This window comes from Erinaceus europaeus, chromosome X (genome assembly GCF_950295315.1).
Source record: "Erinaceus europaeus chromosome X, mEriEur2.1, whole genome shotgun sequence".
Lineage (NCBI taxonomy): Eukaryota > Metazoa > Chordata > Mammalia > Eulipotyphla > Erinaceidae > Erinaceus > Erinaceus europaeus.
In genome coordinates this window covers 6,947,844-6,971,123 of record NC_080185.1, presented here as the reverse complement: position 1 = coordinate 6,971,123, position 23,280 = coordinate 6,947,844, and the positions used below count along the sequence as shown (strand labels likewise).

At 39.4% G+C, this 23,280-nt stretch overlaps 1 protein-coding gene across 4 annotated transcripts in view; it reads left to right on the top strand.

The window, feature by feature from the left end:
- The window catches only part of AFF2 (ALF transcription elongation factor 2), a 637,776-nt gene that overhangs the window by 437,680 nt on the left and 176,816 nt on the right, over window positions 1-23,280 (top strand). For 2 of the 4 annotated variants that reach the window (XM_060182897.1, XM_060182896.1), the window contains exons 5-7: window positions 3,921-4,007; window positions 5,674-5,710; window positions 5,982-6,015. In XM_060182897.1, coding sequence (XP_060038880.1) covers window positions 3,921-4,007; window positions 5,674-5,710; window positions 5,982-6,015 — 158 coding nt within the window. Of the gene's footprint in view, window positions 1-3,920; window positions 4,008-5,673; window positions 5,711-5,981; window positions 6,034-23,280 lie in introns of all 4 variants that reach the window. The other 2 variants (XM_060182895.1, XM_060182894.1) reach the window with 1 other exon arrangement.

Sequence of the window (23,280 nt, the reverse complement as noted above, 5' to 3'; positions counted from 1 at the left end):
CACTCCATCATACACTAGGATGCTATCCCTCCCATCCCTTTCCCTCCTTCCTTAGAGTCCTTTGCATTGCTGGGATATGCTACACCAAATCCAAGTTTTACCTTACTGCATTTGCTTCTTAAGCTCCCCCTAGGAGTGATATCATCTGGTATTTGTCCTTATATTTTTTACTTATCTCACTCAACATGATACCTTCAAGTTCTGTCCAAGACACAGCAAAGGAGATGACTTCATTATTGTTAATAGGTGATATATATATATATATACAATTATATATATATTATATATATATAATATAATATATATAATATATAATATATATAATAATTGTATATATATATATACAATTATATATATATATATATATATATATATATATACAATTTTCCTAGCCACTTGTCTATCATTAGGCATCTGGGTTACTTAGAAGTTAGGACTACTATGAAAAATCATTATTTGATCTATTATGGGAGTGGTACTTGAGTGTACTCTGGAATATGAGATGTTGGAATCAAACTTGAGACCCCATTCCTATAGAAACTGCATTGTACATCTAACAACCTCCCTGGGTCACTGAAGCCCCTCATCACTGGAGACAGATGTCACTCTTACCCCAGGTCAGGGTTCACTGTCCCTTGTTTTATTTTATTTGTGAAGTTTTTTGTTTTTCATTTTTCTCTGTCATCACTGGGAATTCACTGTTCCAGGCTAACTTCTTTTTTTAAATTTTTTTTAATTTTTTAAATTTAATTTAAATTTAATTTTTTTTAAATTTAAATTTTTTTAAATTTAAATTTTTTTAAATTTAAAATTTAAAATTTAAATTTAAATTTTAAATTTTTAAATTTAAATTTAAATTTAAATTTTTAAAATTAAATTTAAATTTAAATTTAAATTTTTTTTAATTTAAAATTTAAATTTAAATTTTTTTAAATTTAAATTTTTTTAAATTTAAATTTTTTTTTAATTTAAATTTTTTTTAAATTTTTAAATTTTTTAAAATTTAATTTACATTTAATTTTTTAAATTTTTTAAATTTTTTTAAAAAATTTTTTAAAAAAATTTTTAAAATTTTTTAAATTTTTAAAATTTTTTTTAAATTCTTTTTTTAAATTTTTTAAAATTTTTTTACTTATAAAAAGGAAACATTGACTAAACCATAGAATAAGAGGGGTACAACTTCACACAGTTCCCACCACCAGAACTCTATATCCCATCCCCTCCCCTGATAGCTTTCCTATTCTTTAACCCTCTGGGAGTATGGTTCCAAGGTCATTGTGGGATGCAGAAGGTTGAAGGTCTGGCTTCTGTAATTGCTTCCCCCTGCTAAACATGGATGTTGACAGGTCCATACTCCCAGCCAGGCCAACTTCTTCAGATAGGGACACAAAGACAGAGAGAAAGAAACTACAACACAGTGCCAAAACTGGATGTTTCCATGACACAGAAAGCACACTTATCTAAGTGAGCTATCTTGCCAGCCCACCCCTTAGGTAACTTTTCATAAATATGATCTGTATCTTTTAAATATAGGACTAAGTTTGGAGAAGATCAGCTTTCATTAGGGAAAAAAGACAGAGAGAAAATCTCAAATTTAGGTGAAATCAAAAAGTATTTTAAAGATACCAAATAACCAGAGTTCAACTAGTTTAGATGAGTGTATTGGGCTTTCAGAAAAGTTATGATGGTTGTAAAGAAAAGGGAAGTCAACTCCATTGATGGTGGGAATGCAAACTGGTACACCCCCCCTTTGGAAGATTGTATGGAGAGTCCTTAGAGAAAGAAAAATGGAATTGCCTTATGATCCAGCAATACCACTCTTCGACATTTATCTAGTGGACATGCAAACACTAATTAGAAGAGACAAATACAACCTTATGTTCATGGCTGCATTATTTACAATAGTCAAGAGTGGAAGCAGTCTAAATGTCCATCAATAGATAACTGGCTAACAATATATATTCTGCGAAAAATTACTCTTTGACCAAAAAAGGCAATGTTGTATCCGTTAGGACAAAATGGATGGAACTGGATGTGATTATGCTTAGCAAAATAAGTAAAGAAATGAAAGACAACTGCTAGATGGTTTTACTCATATGTGGAATCTAGCAATCTGATGTGTATGAATTTTCCAAAAAAAAAAATCCAAACAAAACAAAAACAGTTTGTAAGACTTATGAGAACTCTGGTGCTTATCTTTGGGAAGTGGGAGGGTAGGGATAGGTAACTTTCGATGTGGTGTGGAACTATACATTGTAATATTTTAATCTTGTAACAAACTATTAATAATGAATTAAAACAAACATTTTAAAATAGAAAAGTCATGACACATTTTTACATAGGAAAACATGAAAAACTATGCCATGATTTTTCCAACTCCCAATTCAAGGAATATTCGTCTTGAATATTATCAGCAGCTTACAAAAGCACAACTCAGAAACACTTGAAAAAAAGTCTGTTTCTTAAGTAGGTAAAGCATCCCCTTGAAATCATACATGAATTTGAATGTACTAACCATCTCCTTTTAAATAGTGCTAGGTAAATCCCAGTCTCTGTCACAGCCTCTCTGAATCAGACTTACAAATTCCACTAGTGTGAATGAGTCTGTGAAGTAGCTCCATGTATTACAGCTTGTCATGCATTAAAGGCTCTTTATGAACTGGGTAATTTTAAAGGGAGGGTCATGTTTTGTGCTACTGAAGAGTTTTTATTGATATTACCTAACTAATTATGTTACCCATAAAGATTTGGGGACAGTATTATGGAACTGACTCATTAAAAAAAATCCCTTCATAAACTTGAATTGCATCCCCCATCCCTGACCTTGCCTTTCTTTCCTTATGATATTGATTTTGATGTTTAATGCTTATATGCCAACACATTTGATGAATGAAACGTGTGCTGGCTCCCTCAGTCACTGTTGCTGGGCTGCTGAGCTTGTGATTTAATTATCCCGAGTTTTCAGATAAAGCATGATGGTTATGAGCCCCAAAGACTTAGAACATCACCTCTTTTCAAACAGAATGTTTGCAAAAGCCAGGGAAGGTGTCCTTGGTCAAAGTGGGGAATGAGAGCTGGAGGGGTTTAGCACATTGTAAGTCATGAACTTCTGAATACATTGTGTGTGTGTGTGTGTGTGTGTGTGTGTGTGTGTGTGTGTGTGTGTGTGTGTGTGTGTGTGTGTGTGTGTCTGGGCAAACCAGAACCTTCTCAATGAATAAGAAAAATTTCTGCCATACTGTCTCATCTCAGCCTGGAAATCTCAACAGCACATGCTTTCTCTTGTTTCTACTAACTTGGATCTGAGCTTCTAGAACAAGCTGAGCAAGAGCGGATAAGGTGTTGCCCTCCCCACATCTGGCAAGGCACACCTGGTATGGAATACCCTGGGCTAGAAGTGCCTCTGGCAATCAGGAGCACTCAAGCTAGTGACAAGCATCAGGATAAAGGGTGTCCAGTGAAGGAGTGAAGTAGCTGCCAAAGTCTCTGCCAAGAGCAAAGACAACACCAGGGGTTTGGATTACTATCTTCCCACAACCGAAAGCTTGTCTGGTGAAAGCAGAAGTTGTGTTTTTTGCTGCTCCAAAGTCTGATCATTAGGAAGAAGCCATTGGGAGACAGGTTTACACTCGCAGTCAGGAATAATGGTCTGATTAGGCTGTCTGAACACAGCACAGACTGCCTTCAGCGGTAGTGAGATCCGCATTCTGGTAGTGCTCAAGTGGATGCTGAATAGCCCTCTATGTTGTATATGGGGGTCAAGCCTCAATGTGGGTCAGGGAAATGGGACAAATGACTCTTAAGTTCTCCTTTAAAAATCAGGTCATTTAAATCAGTAAGAGCCTAGTGTCGTAAAGGGTATAGTGTCAAGAAGGCATTCAGTGCCCCCCAAATAAAGTTCCTTTGTTTTTCCTCATCAGGAGATGACTCCTTCCTGGCCTGCTCCTCTCACTGCCATGCATGCTTCTGGAAACTCTGAGCAGAACACATTCGCCATCCCAGCACAGGTCAGTTCTCTTCCTTCTACTATGTTCCATTATCTTACCCCAATTATAACTATCCTCCCATTGGATTTTTATCAATAAAGGTGGCCCTATTTCTCATTCCATAAACACTAGGCTCTTGCTTGGTACTTGAGACAGCAATATAAATAACATTTTTATTGAAAGTGAGTCTTTGAGAGAATACACACAGACATTGACATGCACATCCTATTACATAGAGTTTTGCCCTAAGTCACTGTCCCCATAACTGACACATTAAACATACAACCCATCCCTCCAGAAAGACTAAATGTGCATTTTATAGCAGCATACAAGATGGGTTTTTTTATTTCTTTTAGATTTGTGTTAGTGATTTAATTATGGTTTACAAGATTGTCAAAAATTACAGGGTATAGTTCTATATCATCTGGCCAGGGAAGTCCAGTTGGCATCATGTTAGCATCTGGAACCTGGTGGCTGAAGAAAGAGTTAACATATAGAGCCAAAGAAATTGTTGACTAATCATGAACCTAAAGGCTGGAATAGTTCATATGAAAAGTTGGGGTTCTCCACTTTGGAGTTAGTAGTCCTATTTTAGTTATATCCCAAGAGCCTATGACTATACAATTTTTTCCCCGAGCCTGATATCTGTCTCCTCTTGAGCTTATGTTACTCTTTGGCAGTGGTGACCCGGGAAAAAGTGACACCTCTGGACAATTAAACCATTCTAAGTAGATCAGAAACTTAACTTTAGATGAAGGTGCAGTACTTACTTCTTTATAGACATATTATTCTGTAGTCTTATTTTCTTTTTAGATTAAATATCTCAAGATTAAGCAGGAGACTGTAGTAGTGGCTAACAAGGAATTACTATATTTACACTTGAATCACTGCCTTCTGTTTAGGAAGACTTGCTTTGTAGTCAAGATCCTCTTTCCTTGAGGGGGTACCGTGTGACCCCTGTACTCCTGACTTTAATGTTTTTTGTCAGAGTCACACATATATGTCATAGTTCCAGAAAACCTCATGAGTGAAAGTCTGAATTTCTCAAAGCAGGCAATGACTATGTGTGACTAGACTTTGAAATCAGATCTCAGTCCCTTTAAGTAATGTATTCCCTTAGTAAATTTCAAACTGCTTCAGATACTTCATTAAATGTGCAATGGCATTTTAAGAAAGCCTCTCTTGTGAAAATGGGATAGAATTACTGCACATGTGTCATAGTTAAGGTACGAAATCAGAGTTTTTTTTTTATAAAAAGGGAACAACTGAGCAAATCTATTAATTACAGGCTTGTTTACACTACAGTATAAACCATGACCACTTGTTTGTTTGAACCAAGTCCCCTTTGCTTCCTTTGAGGCATCATTGCCTAGCTAAGTGAGAAATTACACACTTGAATTTCACACATATGGGTCATTAGTTCCCATGTTGCACACATTTCCATATAGATACTAGTCTGACTTATACTTCTGATAAAATGGCAGTTATGGTCATGTCACAGAAGGTGTGGCTAGCAAATATTTACCCTTCAAACAGACCTACAAACAGAAGCTTAATTAATGGAACTGTTAAGTGGTTTCTTATTTGCAAACATTAGTTAAATTGTATCTCTAACAAAACAGATATACCTTTTGTTCCCCATATGTCATTCAACTAATGTTTGTATTATATGTGTTCTTCCTTCTAGGAATCTCAACATCTGACCCCAGGATTCACCTTACAAAGTAGGTGTTTTCCACAAAGTTCTTCTTAACCCTCGAGTCTATATCCTCTTCTTCATTCTCTGCTCTTTCCTACCTACTGTCATTAAAGCATGAAGTCACGACAATAACAGAAATTCATACTGTGATACATCCAACTGGTTCCTTTTTCTTCCATCTGTTATTCATGTCAAGATGCTGTGAAAAAGTACAACTGGAAGGGTTGCATGTCTGAAGATCTTTAATTTAGAATAATCATTTCACAGTAAAACATGTGTGTATCCTTTCATTTCAGAGTGGAGCGACCCAACCAGCAGAGCTTCTACAAAGTCAGTATCACTAGAGTCGTGAGTATTTCGACTTTCCAAACAAGCTTTTTCTGGGCAATGTGGAAAGGAAATGGTACCTGGGTGCTGTGTGAAGTGAATCTTGTTCTCTGTACACCACTATGAAAATATGGTCCCTGATTCATAGTAATATGGAATCCATTTAGAAGGCAGAAAGAACTAACCTGTAATAAGCAAATAATAGTAGAATCAAATGAGATCACCATCAGGCTCTCTGAAGATGTAGAAATGGATTAGGTCAGTATTTGAATACTTGGAATATGAAAGCAATTGTGATTCTTGACTAGTTGTTTGAGCATTGTGTAACGTCAACCACAGGCATCATTATCCAAGAGGTTCAGCCACCACTGACTAGGATGGAGAAAGGGCTTGTCTAAGCAGCCATGATTGGACATGAAATTTTAAGTGGATTACTTTGACCAATCAGCCCAAGACCTCACTGTTTACAGGTCATCTGGTGACTGTATATTAAAGACAAATGTGTAGCTAGGAGGAGATGAAATAAGAGATTACATGATGCTGAGTTGAAGTTCAGGAGCCAGGGCCTTGCAATTCACTCAGCACCATCTTCATTTTTTTCTTAAAGTTAACTGAATGAGAGGCATGGAAAAGCCAATTTTCTCAGATTAACTATTTTAGATTTTGTAATACCCATTTGTTCAAGAGTGTATCAAGAGAGTATTTCTCACAACTTCTTTCACCCCTAATAATAGAAAATGGAAGTCATCTTGTCTGTGCGAGTAATAGATGCTTGAAATTTTTCAAAATGAAATAATGTATGGTATTCAAGTGGCCTAATGGCACACTTGAATTGAATTGTTCACCTTTTGGAATATCACATGTAATTTCATAAAACAACTGGAAGTGAGTCCCCAATACACCAAGGTTCTGAGAAAGTCAATGATATTTGCACATTATTGGGTCAGTTTACTAGCAAAGCTCCCAAAGTCCTGGCCCCATCACCATTCCTCTTGTTTGGGTTTCTGCCCTGATCTTTACCTTTTAAATCAGAGTTCAATTTCAACAACTATCACTTTTCCACTTAAAGTGAGAGACGATAAGAGGGGGAAATAAAACCATAACTCTGGTTTAAGAACCAGATTCTATGGAAATCAAAATCATCTTGATGCTCCTCATGTCAAGTTTTCAATTAATCATATTTCCCTTTGTTATCCTAGCAAACAGTATATCTTATCCTCCTACCTTGCCCCTGTTCCATTAAAAGGTCAATAAAATTCATATACATGCACATTCTCAAGCATTTAGGGAGTCAGTGCAGGTTTCTAGATGTCAAAGAAAAAAGTAAAAATACTGTTCTTGTTGTAAAATAAACTTACAGGGCCCAGGCAGTGGTTCACCTGGGTAAGCACACACATTACAGTGCACAAGGTCCTGGGTTCAAACTCCTGTTCCCCACTTGCAGGAAGGAAGTTTCATGGGTGGTAAAGTAGGGCTGCAGATGTTTCTCTATCTCTCTGACTCTCTATCTCTGCTTTCATATCTATTTCTGGCTGTCTGTATCCAAATAAATAAATATAAATTAAAATGTTTAAAAAATAAAAATTATAAAATAAACTTACTTGTAAAGCTAGAACATTATTAGATGCCCATTATAAAATATACTTCATCTCTTTTCTTTTATCTTCTTTTTGTCTCCAGGGTTTTCGCTGGGGCTTGGCAATACAAATCCACTGCTCCTGGTAGCTGTCTTTTCCATTTTATTGGATAGGACATAAAGAAATTGAGGAAGGAGGGGAAGATAGAGAGGGGAGGGAAACACAGACACCTGCAGACCTGCTTCACCACTTGTGAAGAGACACCCCCCCCAAAAGTGGGTATCTGGGGGTTCAAACCTGGATCCTTGCACTTCAAACTATGTGTGCTTAACCCAGTGCGATGTGTAACAAAATACAGTATTTCAATGACTTGTAACTAACAGAAATTAACTTGTCATTTGTAGTTCATAGTTAGATGTTGTGTTTCTGGAGAACAGCACTTCATAGCACTCAAGTATACAATACATTTTACAAGAAGATTTATATTCTACATAGGAAATGTCGATGAAACTGGAAGAATTGGACTTCAGTTTCATGAATGAATTGCTCTCTTTTTAGCTGCCTCCTCTAAGGTCCACATGTTTTCCATCAGAATTCAACTGTAATAAGTGTCCATTTTATGGTGAGGTATAAGTTTAACATGGCACTATCAGAGTCATAAAAATAGTCTTTATTTTAAGCTTATTTTATTCACTTAGTCATCACTATTGCTTTCTCACATTTTGCTACAAATTGTCTTTGCAAGTTAGGCTCTAAGATTTCCCACCTGAATGAGTGATCCTTCAAGTGACTTAAGAATTTTCTGAGTGTCTACAGACTATTGGTGCTAGACTTGGATGGTGAGGAGTCACCCCTGTTGCTACAAGACCATCAAGTGTCCTTGATAGACTCCTTGTGCTTTATTGGTATAGAGAGACAGGAGGGCCCTGTCAAACAAAGCCCCTTGATTTTGGGGTATTTTATGAGTTTCCTTCATTTTGACTTCTTTTCTCTAGCCAGTGAGATATAGCTCTTTTTAATTTGTGTTATTTATAGTGGCTACACACATACACCAGGTCTGAAAATGCTGGCCCAAGAGTGCATGCATACAAGCTGGAAAGCTGGAAGGCTCCACCTCTCATTGCTCTTCTTGGGCCTGACACCTGTTATGTCAGGAGAACTGGGTCTCCCTTTCTGCAATAGGTTTCATTGACATGTGCCTTGCTCCAGCTAGAATACTGGATGCCTTTTAGACAAAGGCATAGAAATTATGCCGTTGGTTTGAAAATATGGCCCTAGAATCCAGAAGATGTGAGTTTAAATCACTGAGGAACTTCTTTTTATTTCAAAGTGAGTAGATACAGCTCCTTAAGAGAAACTTAGAAAACTGATGTGTCTATGTATATACATGTGCAGGTGTGTGTGCACACGCACACACACGCACATACACACACACACACACCATACATTTATTTGTCATAGCTAAAATGTAAAGATGACCCAACTAATGTGTGCTGGAGCCTCACTTCCCCAGAGCCCCACCCCATCAGGGAAAGAGAGAGACAGGGTGGGAGTATGGACCTACCTGTCAATGCCCATGTTCATTGGGGAAGCAATTACAGAAGCCAGACCTTCCACCTTCTGCACCCCATAATGACCCTGGGTCCATCCATATTCCAAGAGAGATAAGAAATAGGAAAGCTATCAGGGGAGGGATGGGGATATGGAGTTCTGGTAGTGAGAATTGTGTGGAGTTGTACCCCTCTTATTCTATGGTTTTTGTCAGTGTTTCCTTTTTTTAAAATATTTATTTATTCATTTATTCCCTTTGTTGCCCTAGTTGTTTTCTTTTTTAGTTATTATTGTTGTCGTTGTTGTTGGATAGGACAGAGAGAAATAGAGAGAGGAGGGGAAGACAGAGGAGAGAGGGAAAGATAGACACCTGCAGATCTGCTTCACCACCTGTGAAGTGACTCCCCTGCAGGTGGGGAGCCTGGGGCTCAAACTGGGATCCTTACACCAGTCCTTGCACTTTGCGCCACTTGTGCTTAACTCTCTGCGCTACCGCCCTATTCCCCAGCATTTCCTTTTTATAAATAAAAATTATATTTAAAAAGAATTATACTCTTTAATCATTACATATAGCAATATAAGGTACACTTGACTTTGATTCTTGATAATTTCTGAAGGAAAGGAAACCCATAGATTTATGCTTCACTCAGTTTTCATGACTTTGAACTATATTATACTCTTGGGGACAGGCTTCATACAAGTCATCTAAATCCACTGAAATATATAATTTCAAAAATAGTTGTTGTCCTCCAAAAGAGGGGATGACATTGACTTACAGAGGTATGATTCTATTTATAGGGGTTGTGTATTTTTGTAGTGTTGCCGCACCTGTTGAGCACCTAAATGATCCAGTCATTTCCATGACGGTATTCAGGGATTGAATAGACATGCTAGGCATTGTGCTAATTTCTAGTTTCTTTTCAATTCTAATGATTTTTAAAATTTCTTTATTGGGGCACTAATGTTTTACAGTCTACAGTAAATACAACAGTTTATACATTTCTCAGTTTTCCACATAACAATACAACCCCTACTGGGTCCTCTGCCATCCTTTTCTATGATCTGTACTCTCCCCACCACCCAGACCAGAGTCTTTTACTTTGGTGCAATACACCAACTCCAGTTCAGGTTCTACTTGTGTTTTCTCTTCTGATCCTGTTTTTCAACTTCTGCCTGTGAGTGAGATCATCCCGTATTTATCCTTCTCTTTCTGACTTATTTCACTTAACATGATTTCTTCAAGCTTTAACGATATTTTAATGAAAGAGATGCAGGGAGGGGGGGTGCGGAGAGACACCAGACCACTGCTCAGCTCTGACTTATAATGCTACTGGGGATTTGAGCCTGGGACCTCACAGCCTCAGGCAAGAAAGGCTTGCAGAAGCATTATGCTGTCTACCCAGCCCAATTTATAGTTTCTTAATTACTCCATTAAAGAACCATAGAAGAGAAAACTAAAATCTGAAGACTTTGTATTTACCTTGTTGGAAAATTGCTTTGTCTAATTGATCATAACATCTTGTCAATTACCTGTCAGTATGGTGGCTTTACAAGATCACCTTGTCTGTCTTTTGTGAGTCAGCCTAAATAGAAAGAGATAAAGTGTATTAGTTGTCCTCTGAGAAGCATTTTTCAACAGCACAGTGCCCATGAACTCAATGATATCCATCTTGTCAGTCCTTGACCAGTTCTGTGAGTACTATTGAGAAGATGACAGCTCCAAATATCCAGTTCCTTTGTTAAACTTGGTTTTGGACTATGTCCAGTTGGAAGCCATCCAGAACCCCTTTTAATCAAGCTGCTCCTGGTTTGAAGCCATGTGGTAAAAAAAAAAAAGAAAAAAAAAAAAAAAGTGCCCATGGACAGATTCCATAAAAGGCAGAAGTAGCCATTAATATGCTTTTTTCCCTGATCGTAGAAACAGTTCTGCCACTGATGGTAATGGATAGATTTGAAAACATTCCAGCCATGAACTGAGAGTTGATGAAAAGCTAGTTGTGATCATTCTCAATTTATTTGTGTGTGGTGGGTGTGTGTACCACATGATCACATCCTTGAGTATATCACTATTTAGAAGCAAAAGAAACTGTAAAACTGCAGGAATTGCAGAAGTCTCAGATAACAATCAGTGTGCTCTTGGTCCTATACTTTAACATCCATTACTCTATTGCATTTGACAGTCTCCCTGGAGGGGCTCCAAATTATTCCCATTTTACAGATGAGATAAATCAGGCCACAATCCAGTTCCTCCCCACCAAGGGCACATTGTTTCTAAACTTTTATCTATGTGGTATGGATATTTCAATACTATAGAGAATAATCTAATTATCAGAATGATTTCTAGTTTACTTTAACCAATAACATGCATTACATTATTTCTTAGAGGAATTAAAAAGAAAATTTAATGACATAATTCCCCTCACATTCATTATAACACAGACCATCCTTCTACCAAATTTTTCATCTTTAAAATCCCTTCCCCGGGGAGTCGGGCTGTAGCGCAGTGGGTTAAGTGCAGGTGGCGCAGAGCACAAGGACCGGCATAAGGATCCCGGTTCGAACCCCGGCTCCCCACCTGCAGGGGAGTCGCTTCACAGGCGGTGAAGCAGGTCTGCAGGTGTCTGTCTTTCTCTCCTCCTCTCTGTCTTCCCCTCCTCTCTCCGTTTCTCTCTGTCCTATCCAACAACAACAACAACAACAATAATAACTACAACAATAAAAAAACAAGGGCAACAAAAGGGAATAAATAAATAAAATAAAATATTTTTAAAAATTTTTTTAAAAATCCCTTCCTTTGAGAATCTGATTGCATATTTGAGAATTGCCATCCCTTACTGCAGGAAACAATCCACATTTCTAGCAAGAACATATATTCTTCCCTAAGTGCCTGATTGGTATGCTATTTAGATATCATTCTGGTAGCAAAGTGACTGTGTAACAAGGTAGAGGAAAATGACTGTTATTTTCTTAATCAGATTAATTCTTAATTAGAATCTGTGATGGTGCTTGGAATGCAGACATTCTACTAATCAGTTTGAGTCTGACAAAAGCCAAACTGAACTCTCCAGGTAAACTAATAATCTTGGTGACTTTCGCCAGCTGCAGCCATTTGAGTTTTTAAGCTGAGCTGTATACCAGCTCTTTTTTTTCTTTTTTTTCTTTCTTATTTAAGAAAGGATTAATTAACAAAACCATAGGGTAGGAGGGGTACAATTCCACACAATTCCCACCACCCAATCTTCATATCCCACCCCCTCCCCTGATAGCTTTCCCATTCTCTATCCCTCTGGGAGCATGGACCCAGGGTCATTGTGGGTTGCAGAAGGTAGAAGGTCTGGCTTCTGTAATTGCTCTTTTTTTTTTTTTTAACTTGTCTTTGTACCCTGCATCTCAGAGCTCAGCAACTTTTCCTACTGACTTAATATACATTTTGGAAGTTCTCCACTGCATCAGGGACAGCCACCTGGGAGCAGAGAAAAATAAAATTTAGCAGCCTGTTCAAGCTGTGAATTAAAGGTAATTCACAGTTTGAAATGAATCAGCATGAGGTCCTTAAAAAACAAGTAATCAGAAATCAAGATGATTTCATTTTGAGGACTGTATATTGGCTAATGTGACAACAAGCAATATTGGCATTTGGAATACGCTCTTCATGGAGCTCCAGAACTGATGGTGCCAGGAGTGAGCTCTGGGGCTCCTTCCATAGGAGCTGTAGATTTGTACTTACTTTCATTACAAAAGTGAAAAACAGAGATGCCTTTGCTCAGTTCATACAAATCTTTCAGGATCAGATTTTCTTTCTGTAGTATGGTTCACCTGTCCAGCACTCACACCTTTCAGGGGACTTTTGCAACTCCTATGTAATCATAAGCAGATATCTCTCTTTCTGTCAGGGAAAAGCCAAGTATCACTTTTCTACCTGGTTGGCATTCATACTTGCATTTATTTATTCAAATTTCCATTCTCTTCAACACAAAAACAGTATTTCCCCATGTTGTGCATGGCTTTTATGAGACACTATAGAAACTCTGGGTGAAACACCAGGGATACCTCTCCCAAGGAAGTGATAGGTTGACGAGGTGTGACACACAAGCTCTCTCTTTACAGCAGGCCTATGGAAGTGAACCTTCCTCTATGTTACATAGGCAACAACGGAAATGCAGGGACGCTGAGTAAGTTGTCCAAGGGATCAGAATAACAAAGCTACAATAGGGGGGACCTCCACACCTCATTCTCAAAATCATACTTAAGTGGTCCTACTGACTTAAAGTCATTCATGACCTTGCTCAAGCATTAGGCCAAAGAGGACTAGCCACAAGCAGGTCGAAATTGAATTTGTGCTTTTGGTTTAGGTAAGGGGAAGTGTTAGATCCTAATACTGTCCTGGAGTTTGGCTTTACATATGTGGCACATGTCAACATGAACACTTTCTGCAAGCACAGTTTCATTCTCAGTTCATAGCCTGCAGCCAGATTGTGTCACTATGCTTGGGCTAGCTTCACAGGCGGGAGAGACGACCAGGGACTCATGGCTGAGCGGTATGCAGTTCAGTATTTATTCATGTGGAACACAGCACAATCTAAGCTATCTCTAATCACAATCCCGTCCTTATATATACTGAGGCAGAAGTGTCAGGTCCAAAGAGGATGTATGTAGGACAGGGGGTGGGGAGAAGGAAAAAGCGTGCAAAACAGTGAGGATTAAACCAATGCCCTGCAGGGCAGGGTGGTGCTTAGTTAACAGTGGTTATGTAAATAGAATACAGTGTTAAGCATGGGGGATTAAACCAATGAAACAGAAGGGGTCTTAGAAGCAGAATTTAGAAGCAGACCAACATCACTATGCCTGTAAGATACTCCCTTGGGGTGCCCACAAAATAGCTCACTTGGATAGAGTGCTGCTTTGCTTTGTGCATAGCCAAGGTTCAAGCTCAGCTTCCACCACACTGAAGAACATTTGGAGGCTGTGGTCTATTTCATTCTCTCTGTTCCTCACTCCCTCTTTATCCCTATCATTAAAAATATATTCCCGGGAGTCGGGCTGTAGCACAGCGGGTTAAGCGCAGGTGGTGCAAAGCACAAGGACCGGCATAAGGATCCCGGTTCGAACCCCGGCTCCCCACCTGCAGGGGAGTCGCTTCACAGGCGGTGAAGCAGGTCTGCAGGTGTCTATCTTTCTCTCCTCCTCTCTGTCTTCCCCTCCTCTCTCCATTTCTTTCTGTCCTATCCAACAATGACAACAACTTCTTCTAGCGTTTGCCCTTCTTCCGTAGCCATTCAACAGCATCAGGTTGAGCCTGATGTAAAGTTTCGAGACCTCCTTTGAATCTGGAGAGGTGGCAGTTGTTGACTATGTGGGTCATAGTCTGTCTGGAGCCGCAGGGGCAGTTCGGGTCGTCTCTGGCTCCCCAGCGATGGAACATAGTGGCGCACCAGCCATGGACTATTTGATAGCTATTGAGGAGAGCCCAATCATAACGTGCTAGGTCAAAGCCAGGTTGACACTTGCAGGGGTTTGTGATGAGGTGTTTGTTCCTTACCTCAGCTGACTGCCAGCTCTGTTTCCAAGAGACTGGAACAGAGAAGTTCAGTGTAGGCGTAGGGGACCAGATTGGGTGACGAGACGTCAAGCGTTGAACAGGGTGGGCGAAGATATCCACGTATATTGGCAGGTCCGGTTGAGCGTAGATGTGGGAAATGAACTTAGATGATGCCGCATCCCGACGAATATCTGGCGGGGCGATGTTGCTAAGAACTGGCAGCCATGGAACCGGGGTGGAACGGATGGTTCCAGAAATGATCCTCATGGAGGAATATAATTTGGAATCGACCAAGTGGACATGGGGGCTACGGAACCATACTGGGGCACAGTATTCTGCAGTGGAATAGCATAATGCCAGAGATGATGATCGTAGTGTGAAAGCGCTCGCGCCCCATGAGGAGCTGCTGGCCAGTCTTGCAATGGTGTTATTCCTCACGCGCCCACTTTTGCTGCAGTTTTTATGAGATGTTTGTGAAATGACAGAGTGCGATTGAGAGTAACGCCAAGATAGACTGGCTGGGCTTCATGCCGGATTCTTGTATCGCCAAGCTGCACATTAAGCTCACGCGAGGCCGAGGCATGGTGTAGATGGAAAACAGATGATACCGTTTTTGCAGTGCTAGGGATTAGTCGCCATTTTTTACAGTAATCAGATATCAGAGACATGTCTTTCATGAGTGTTTCCTCGAGGATGTCGAACTTGGATGCCTGAGTTGCACAGCAGATGTCATCGGTGTAGATGAACTTCCTTGAAGAAGTTTCTGGGAGGTCATTGATGTAAATATTAAATAGCGTAGGAGCCAGAACAGAGCCCTGGGGGAGGCCACTTGAGACAAGTCTCCATCTGCTAGACTTGTCACCCAGATGCACCCGGAATCTTCTGTTTTGGAGAAGAAACGATATAGTGTTGGCCACCCATGGAGGCAGGCATCTTGAGATCTTGACTAGGAGACCACGGTGCCAGACCATGCCATAGGCTGCTGTGAGATTAACAAAGACAGCACCCATCTTTAAATTCTTCTGGAATCCATTTTCAATGTAAGTTGAGAGGGCCAGAGCTTGTTCGCAGGTAGATCTTCCTGGGCAGAAACCAGCCTGGGCGGGTGATAGGAATTTCTCTGTAAGATGAGAAATATGTGACAGAAGCAGCCTCTCAAGGAGTTTGTAACACACGGAGAGGAGAGAAATTGGTCTATAGCTGGCGGCCAGTGTTGGGTCTTTCTTTGGTTTCAAAACCGCTATAATCTTCGCACGACGCCAAACTTTAGGCATAGACTCAGATTCCAAGATGTGGGACAGGAATGAAGTGAGCCACTTCTTTGCCGCGGGACCCAGGTTAAGAATGAGTTCTGGGGTGATGTTATCATAGCCAGCAGCTGTTCCCGGTTTAACCCTCTTCAAAGCGTCTTCCAGTTCAGACAGTGTAAAGGGAGAGATTTTTGGAGATGGACAAAATAACCAGAAGTGGGATGACCATTCATGGGAAATTTCTCTTTTCCAGACTGGGTCGATCTTAGCATGTCCAACTTGAGTTAGGTGACTGGCCACTGAGTTTGGCGATACGGGAGGATGGGAGATGGGAGGGGGTTGGCTACCGGCACCCAGTCTGTGAAGAAGCTTCCAGGCCTTCCTACTTGAGTGGGTGAAGTTCAGACTTTCCGTGAGTTGTTGCCAGCGGGCTTGGCGTGCTGCATCCAGGGAGGCAATGAGATGGTCAGCCACATCTGGGTCGCCCGACTCATCATACTGCTTTAGTAGTTGCTCGCATTCAGCATCAAGACAAGGCGTATAGTTAGCACGTCTCCCACGAGGAGACAACAATAATACAACAATAATACAACAATAATAACTACAACAATAAAACAACAAGGGCAACAAAAGGGAATAAATAAATAAAATAAATATATAAATATATATATTCCCTTTGGTGAGGCTGAAGGGACTTAGATCATTGCTTCAAATCCCCATTAGGTCGATTTCCCATGGCTCTTGATGAGGAAAATAACTTTCTCTAGAAATTTCCTTTTTTCTTCTAGTGAAGAGAATTGGTATGTAGGCCTATGTTTATGATATATATTGCCCATCACCTTTCATGTTTATCAGCTCATTTGATCTTTGGAGCCTTGCTTTATTTTCTCATACTGGGATGATTTTTTTCAAAATATTCTCAATGTTACCAGCCAGTGACCCATTTCAAAGTTCTCAGTGTTTTAAAGAGTAGCAAGAGTGAAGCATACAGTTTTGCTGAAATGCACTAAAGTGAATACATTAGTAAGCCATGGGCAAATGTTATAATAGGTCCAGCTGTATAGTTGAATGAAAATTTTTTGATAACATACACATGTGCATAGCATAAAGGTTGTACAGAGACTCTCCAGACTAAGGCTCCATAGTACTAAGTTCAGTCCTGCACACCACCATAAGCCAGAGCTGAGCAGTACTCTGGTAAAGAAAGAAATTTAAAAAAGGGGGATCAGGTGGTGGCACACCTGGATAAGCACACACATTACAGTGCACAAGGACCTAGATTCAATCCCCTGGTCCCAACCTGCAGGGGGGAATCTTCATAAGTGGTGAAGCAGGGCTTCAGCTGTTTTTCTGTCTCTATCTCCCTCTCCCCTTTCAATTTCTTTGTCTCTATCCAATAATAAGTAAATAAAAAAAACACCTTACATCCCATTATACCAGGACATTCTTTCTAATGCTTCTGCTATAATGAGCAACACACATTCTTTCTACCCCCCCGCTTCACACACTCTCTGGATCAATTAGTGGATTGTCAAATGCCACAACTTGGGTAACTTTTCATGTGCCTCGTGACTGATTCTCTGACGGCACAGTCACACAATTCTCTGCCATCATGTGAGTATTACAGCAATCCTGTTACCCAGGTGAAAAGAAGCTAGGTTTAGGGAGGGCAAGACTTTTGCCAATGTTTCCCAGTTAGGAAGTGGTGAATTGGAACTGGAAACTAAGATTTTATACTTCCCCTGGGCCCTGCCACCCTGTTAATTTCCAGATTAAGGTGGGGGGCGGGGGGCGGTCAGAACTCATTAATTAGAGCACTGGAAACTGTTAGGTCTAAGTCAAGAATATACAGAAAACTCTGGTGGTGAGAAAGGTGTAGAATTATACTCCTGTTATCTTATAATTTTCTAAATCAATATTAAATCACCAGTAAGAATTTTAAAAGAGGAATATATAGCAGTGGTATAGACAAGTCCTGTGGATCCCTCCCAGAAATCATAATGAAATAAACACAAACCTCCAATTGAGACTGGAGTCAGTGAGAAAGAATATCTTCCCTGCTTCTAAACTGTTCATTCTGTTTTTCCATCCTATCAAGCATTTGGCACAGCTATGTTTTGGGAACGTTGTATTTAAAAGGCCTGTTTTTGACACCTTCTCAGAGCAGCTAAAAACCCTTCCATTTCCCTGACAAGTGGGGGGCGGGGAGAGACAGTGTTGGTAGACCACAGATGCTTGCACAATTACAACTGGAAAAAATCAGTGGAAAAGAGCTGACAAATGCCTTTCTTTGTGGTTCATCCATCCACTTTAATAATAAAGACCAAAAAAAATAAAAGGGGGGGAAAGGTCTCAAATTCATTTGACTGACATTCCCAAAACTGCTGCCAAGACTGGAACACAGAGTGGGATGAAACTGAGATATGCCCTCTAAAAAATCTCAATGAGAAAAAATGTCTTTTCTTTGATCCTCCCCTGCAGGATCTCTTGACAACACGACCCACCACCATAGCCTTTAATACACTGCCTTGCTTTTGCTAAGGTTCCAGAGTCCCAAGAGAGAACAGTGAGGGAGAAAAGGGGGACTCCATGGAGGAGTAGAAAGTAATGACTTACATAAAAAGCAACCTACGAATCTGACAGCTTCCTCTCTCATTTCTGTATAAGTTGAAAACTTTCTATGAAACAGTAAATAGATACTCCAGTATTACAACAGCATGAAATATCCCTAGTATTTTAAGAGAAACATTCAAAATGTATCTAATATGCATAATATCTAGAAATTACCTAATAAGTTTTAAAAGTTTGGGTTTCTCCAAAATAAGGCTCACATGCTGTGGGAACCAGAAACAAAGGTAGCGAGTGAAAGAGTGAACAAAGATGAGTGATGCACTTGGATTCTAGCACTTTCTCTATGCCAGGCACTGCAGGAGACATTTTGCAAGCATCAGCCATATCATACAGCAATTCTAAGAGATAGGATATAATCATTATTGCCACCTCTGTCATCATCACCAATCCCAGGGGCGTCATCTCAAATACTCAGAGGGCACTTAACAAACACCCCCAGACAGTCGTAACACACATTCCATGTCAATACTGACCTAAGACACCAGGTCAGCCTGGTGATCTGTGCAGTGTGCCCTCTGTGCTTCACTTGTTTCATCTCTTTCCCTTCCATCCTCCCTACCTAAGATCGAACTGATTTATTGCAGAAGAGATGTGCTATCAGAACAATCAATTGACTTACTCAAGATCATTAGCTATTGAATGAGATAGAATTTCACATTGAAATTCTTGTGTTACAAAATTCAAGGTTTTTTTTTTCTTTTTAAGACCATATTTGCCCTAGCTATAAACGGTTTTAATTGAGCAGGTGTACAAGTACTGAGGCACAAAAATCACTGGCAATAAAAATGCTTCCAAATATGATACTGTTTTCTGTCACTGCCACACATTTCCTTACCTTTGATACATTTTCTCTGTATTCAGTCCTAAGATCCAGACAACAGGAGAGTGAGTTATCCTTGCCTCAGAGAGACTTCAGTCTTCAGAGCCTATTCTTCTGTGTGATGCAGATCCGTAACCAGCTTCCTACAATGCCTTAGTGCTTTTCTCAGTCTTTTGTAGATCATATAGAAATCAGAGATGCTGTATTATTCAAACTATTTAGTGAATTCTGTTGCCCTTAAATTTGTTCACAAATGGACTTCACAGTAAATGGGAGTGATTTCTGGATGTCTTCTTCTTCAGATTTAGTGTTTGCATAAAGAAATGCCACTGATTTTTGTACATTGATTTTGTAGCCTGATACCTTGCTATATTGCCTAATAACTTCCAGTAGTTTTCTGATGGATTCTTTAGGTTTTTCTATGTATACTATCATATCATCTGCAAATAGTGAGAGCTTGACTTCTTCCCTTCCAATCTGTATTCCTTTGATTTCTTTCTCTTGCCTGATTGCTATGACAAGAACTTCCAATACTATGTTGAAGAGTAACGGTGACAGTGGACAGCCCTGTCTAGTCCCCGATCTGAGGGGGAATGCTTTCAGCTTCAACAACAAAAGTCCTGGACCAGATGGCTTCACAAACGAATTCTACAAAACTTTCAGGAAACAGTTAGTACCCATACTTCGTAAGCTTTTCCATAAGATTGAAGAAACAGGAATACTCCCTTCCACCTTCTATGAAGCCAACATCATCCTGATACCAAAAGCTGATAGGGACAGAACAGAAAAGGAAAACTACAGACCAATATCTCTGATGAACATAGATGCCAAAATATTAAACAAGATCTTGGCCAACCGGATACAGCAACATATCAAAAAGATTGTTCATCACAACCAAGTGGGATTCATCCCAGGAATGCAAGGCTGGTTCAACATCCGTAAGTCAGTCAATGTCATTCACCACATCAATAAAAGCAAAGCCAAAAACCACATGATTATTTCAATAGATGCAGAGGAAGCCTTTGACAAAATCCAACACCCATTCATGCTCAAAACTCGACAAAAAATGGGAATAGATGGGAAATTCCTCAAGATAGTGGAGTCTATATATAGCAAACCTACAGCAAACATCGTACTCAATGGACAAATGGACTTTACAATGAATGATCAGCACTAGCTTTCTCCTCATGTGACAAGTGAAGAAAGTCACAGTCAAATGGCTTAGGTGAGGTGCCCTAGCTCAAACAAGTCAGAGTATTCTTCAGGCTCATTTCCAAGGTTCTAGACTCCATTCTGAATTTTTTTATAGTACTAGCTTCCATTATCAAAAGTGACACAATTGGAATCATAGGATCAACTTCTGACAATGACAGAGCAGTAGACTTAAAATCAATAACAATGTGTGCTTCTCCCCTCTTCCTTGGGCTGGATGATTCCAAACATTTCTGAATGTTTCACCACATTGCCAAGAGTGAGTGTATTCTCCCACCTACTTCCTCACACCCAATGTATCATCAGTTAATTTAGTAATAGTTTGAACATGTGTAGAATTTGAAGACTTCAAAATAAACACATATACTTTATTCTTACTGTCTAGGAGTATAGGATTTAGGCTTAGTCCTAGTCTGGTTCTTCATGACAGGGGTGGGTGATGAGAGTGTGGAGGGAAGCATAGTCTCTATCACTGGATTAAAATTCTGGGTTCCTGCTATGGTAATTATCTTTTGGAAACTGAATCCTGTCAGCTACTAGGAAATTAAAAAGTGGACAACTGCCTTGAACTTTGTAGAAGTCATACTTTCAGTTGTCAGCAGCAGCCTCCTAATTGAAATGATCTGCTTTTCTGTCTCCTAGAAAGAGTGTATGTGGGACCTTGGGGTAGGGACACAAAAATATTACATTTTGATTTTTTAATAATGAGACTATATTTATTAATCAATAATTCACTATAAACCCCTTAACCCCACCCGGTTCCTTGGAAACTACTATTCCACTTCTCATTTCTATGAATTTAATTACTTCAGATACATCACAGAAATTGATATTTACATAGTTGTCTTTTTTGTGAATGACTTATCTTACTTAGCATAATGTCTTTAAGTTTCATCCAAGGTTGATTTTGTTTTTAAGCATAAAGAATGGCTGTGGTTTGAAGCAAAAATGTTTTCAGCATGAAATTTAAATGAACTTCAGTGTAATCTCTACTATTCTGATAGGACTGTGGTATTCATGGTGGCAGGAACCCAAAATGTAGAGACAGTTAGAGAAGGTACTTTCAATTGTCCCATCTCAGGCAAACACCAGTAGCCTCAGGGTATAAACGTTCATCATTTTCAAAACACAGATTGCTGTGCCCAGAGCCTGGTAGAGCAGCCACACAAAAGAACTCAGATCAAGAGAGCAAGTGATCACTGATTTGCCCAATGTCATAAAGAGTTTGAAATCACATTGACATTGACACTCTCAGAGCCAGGACAGTGAAATAAGGAGTAGTGTCCTCTTGCCTCAGAGGAAGCTGAGAGACTGAGTCACTAGAAAATTAAGAACTCTCCTTCTGCTCTTTCTTTATATATATTTCTCACTCAAGACAAGTACATTGTGGTAGTCTAGGCTTTGTAATTAGTTATGTGATATACCTATGACTCCATAACAGTACATTTTTACACTTTATTTGCCCAGGCTGGGGAGAAATAATGGTTACACAAAAGTTCTCTATGCTTGAAACTCTGAGGTCCCATATTCAGTTCCCAGCACCACCATAAACTACGGTTGAGCAATATGCCTCCCCCCTTCTCTCTCCCTCCCTCCCTCTCTCTCTGTCTGTCTCATTCTCTCATTCTCTCTCTCTCATATTAAAATAAAAGTAATTAAATGTTTTTGGGGGGACAAGAAGTTGTGTACCAGGTTGAGTGTACTCATTATTCATTACCATGTGCAAGGACCCAGGTTCAAGGCCCTGGTCCCCATCTGCAGTTGGAAAGCTTCATGCACTATGAAGAGAAATTTTGTGGTGAAGCAGTGCTGCAGGTATCTCTATTTATCTCTCCCTTTCCCTCTCCCCTTTCCCTCTTGATTTTTGTCCCTTATTATATATATATATATCTTTCTAATATACAACAAAGAAAACATTGTCGTAATTCTTACAAATGAGCAATTTCAGACCAGAAATGATGTTTGTTCTGAGAAAGATGGCATATTCTCCAGACTTACTCTTTTGGATCAAATGAAAAAGGCACAGGCAGAGAGAGAAAGGAAAAACAAAACAAAACAAACAAACAAATAAAACCAACACAACACTAAAGCTTCTTCCAGTGCCACAGGGGCTGGAATCCAAGCTGGGTTGCACACATAACAAAACAAGTGCACTGTCCAGGTGAGATATTTTGCTGGCCCTATGTCATTTATTTAAATATATATTTATTTCATGATACAGAGGTCAGAATTTAGTGCTGCTCTGACATAAGCAGTTATGGGGATCAAACCTAAGACCTCAGAAATGCGGATGCTATTTTTATACCCACTGCATCATTTTTCTAGCTATGATACACTTTATTCTTATATTCCATAATCGTTATTGAACAGATAGCATCATGCCATGATAACAAGTGTCAATGCATTGCTGTGACTATGTGTGTGTGCGTTTTGTGCAGTTTAGTCATAGAAAGCAGAGTAATGAAGAGATTTAAATTACGAGGCTCCAAAGCCAAATTAACTGGATTCATATCCTGCCTCTACCATCTCTTATTCATGTTTTCTTGGTCATCAGGTTACTTATATATCACAGATTTTACCTGTCAAATGGTGAGATGAATACAACTTAATGTTATTGGACTGAGTTATTGAAGTGCTTATATTACTGTTCTGTACATAGGAAGTTAGTGATAGACATTAGTTGTTAAT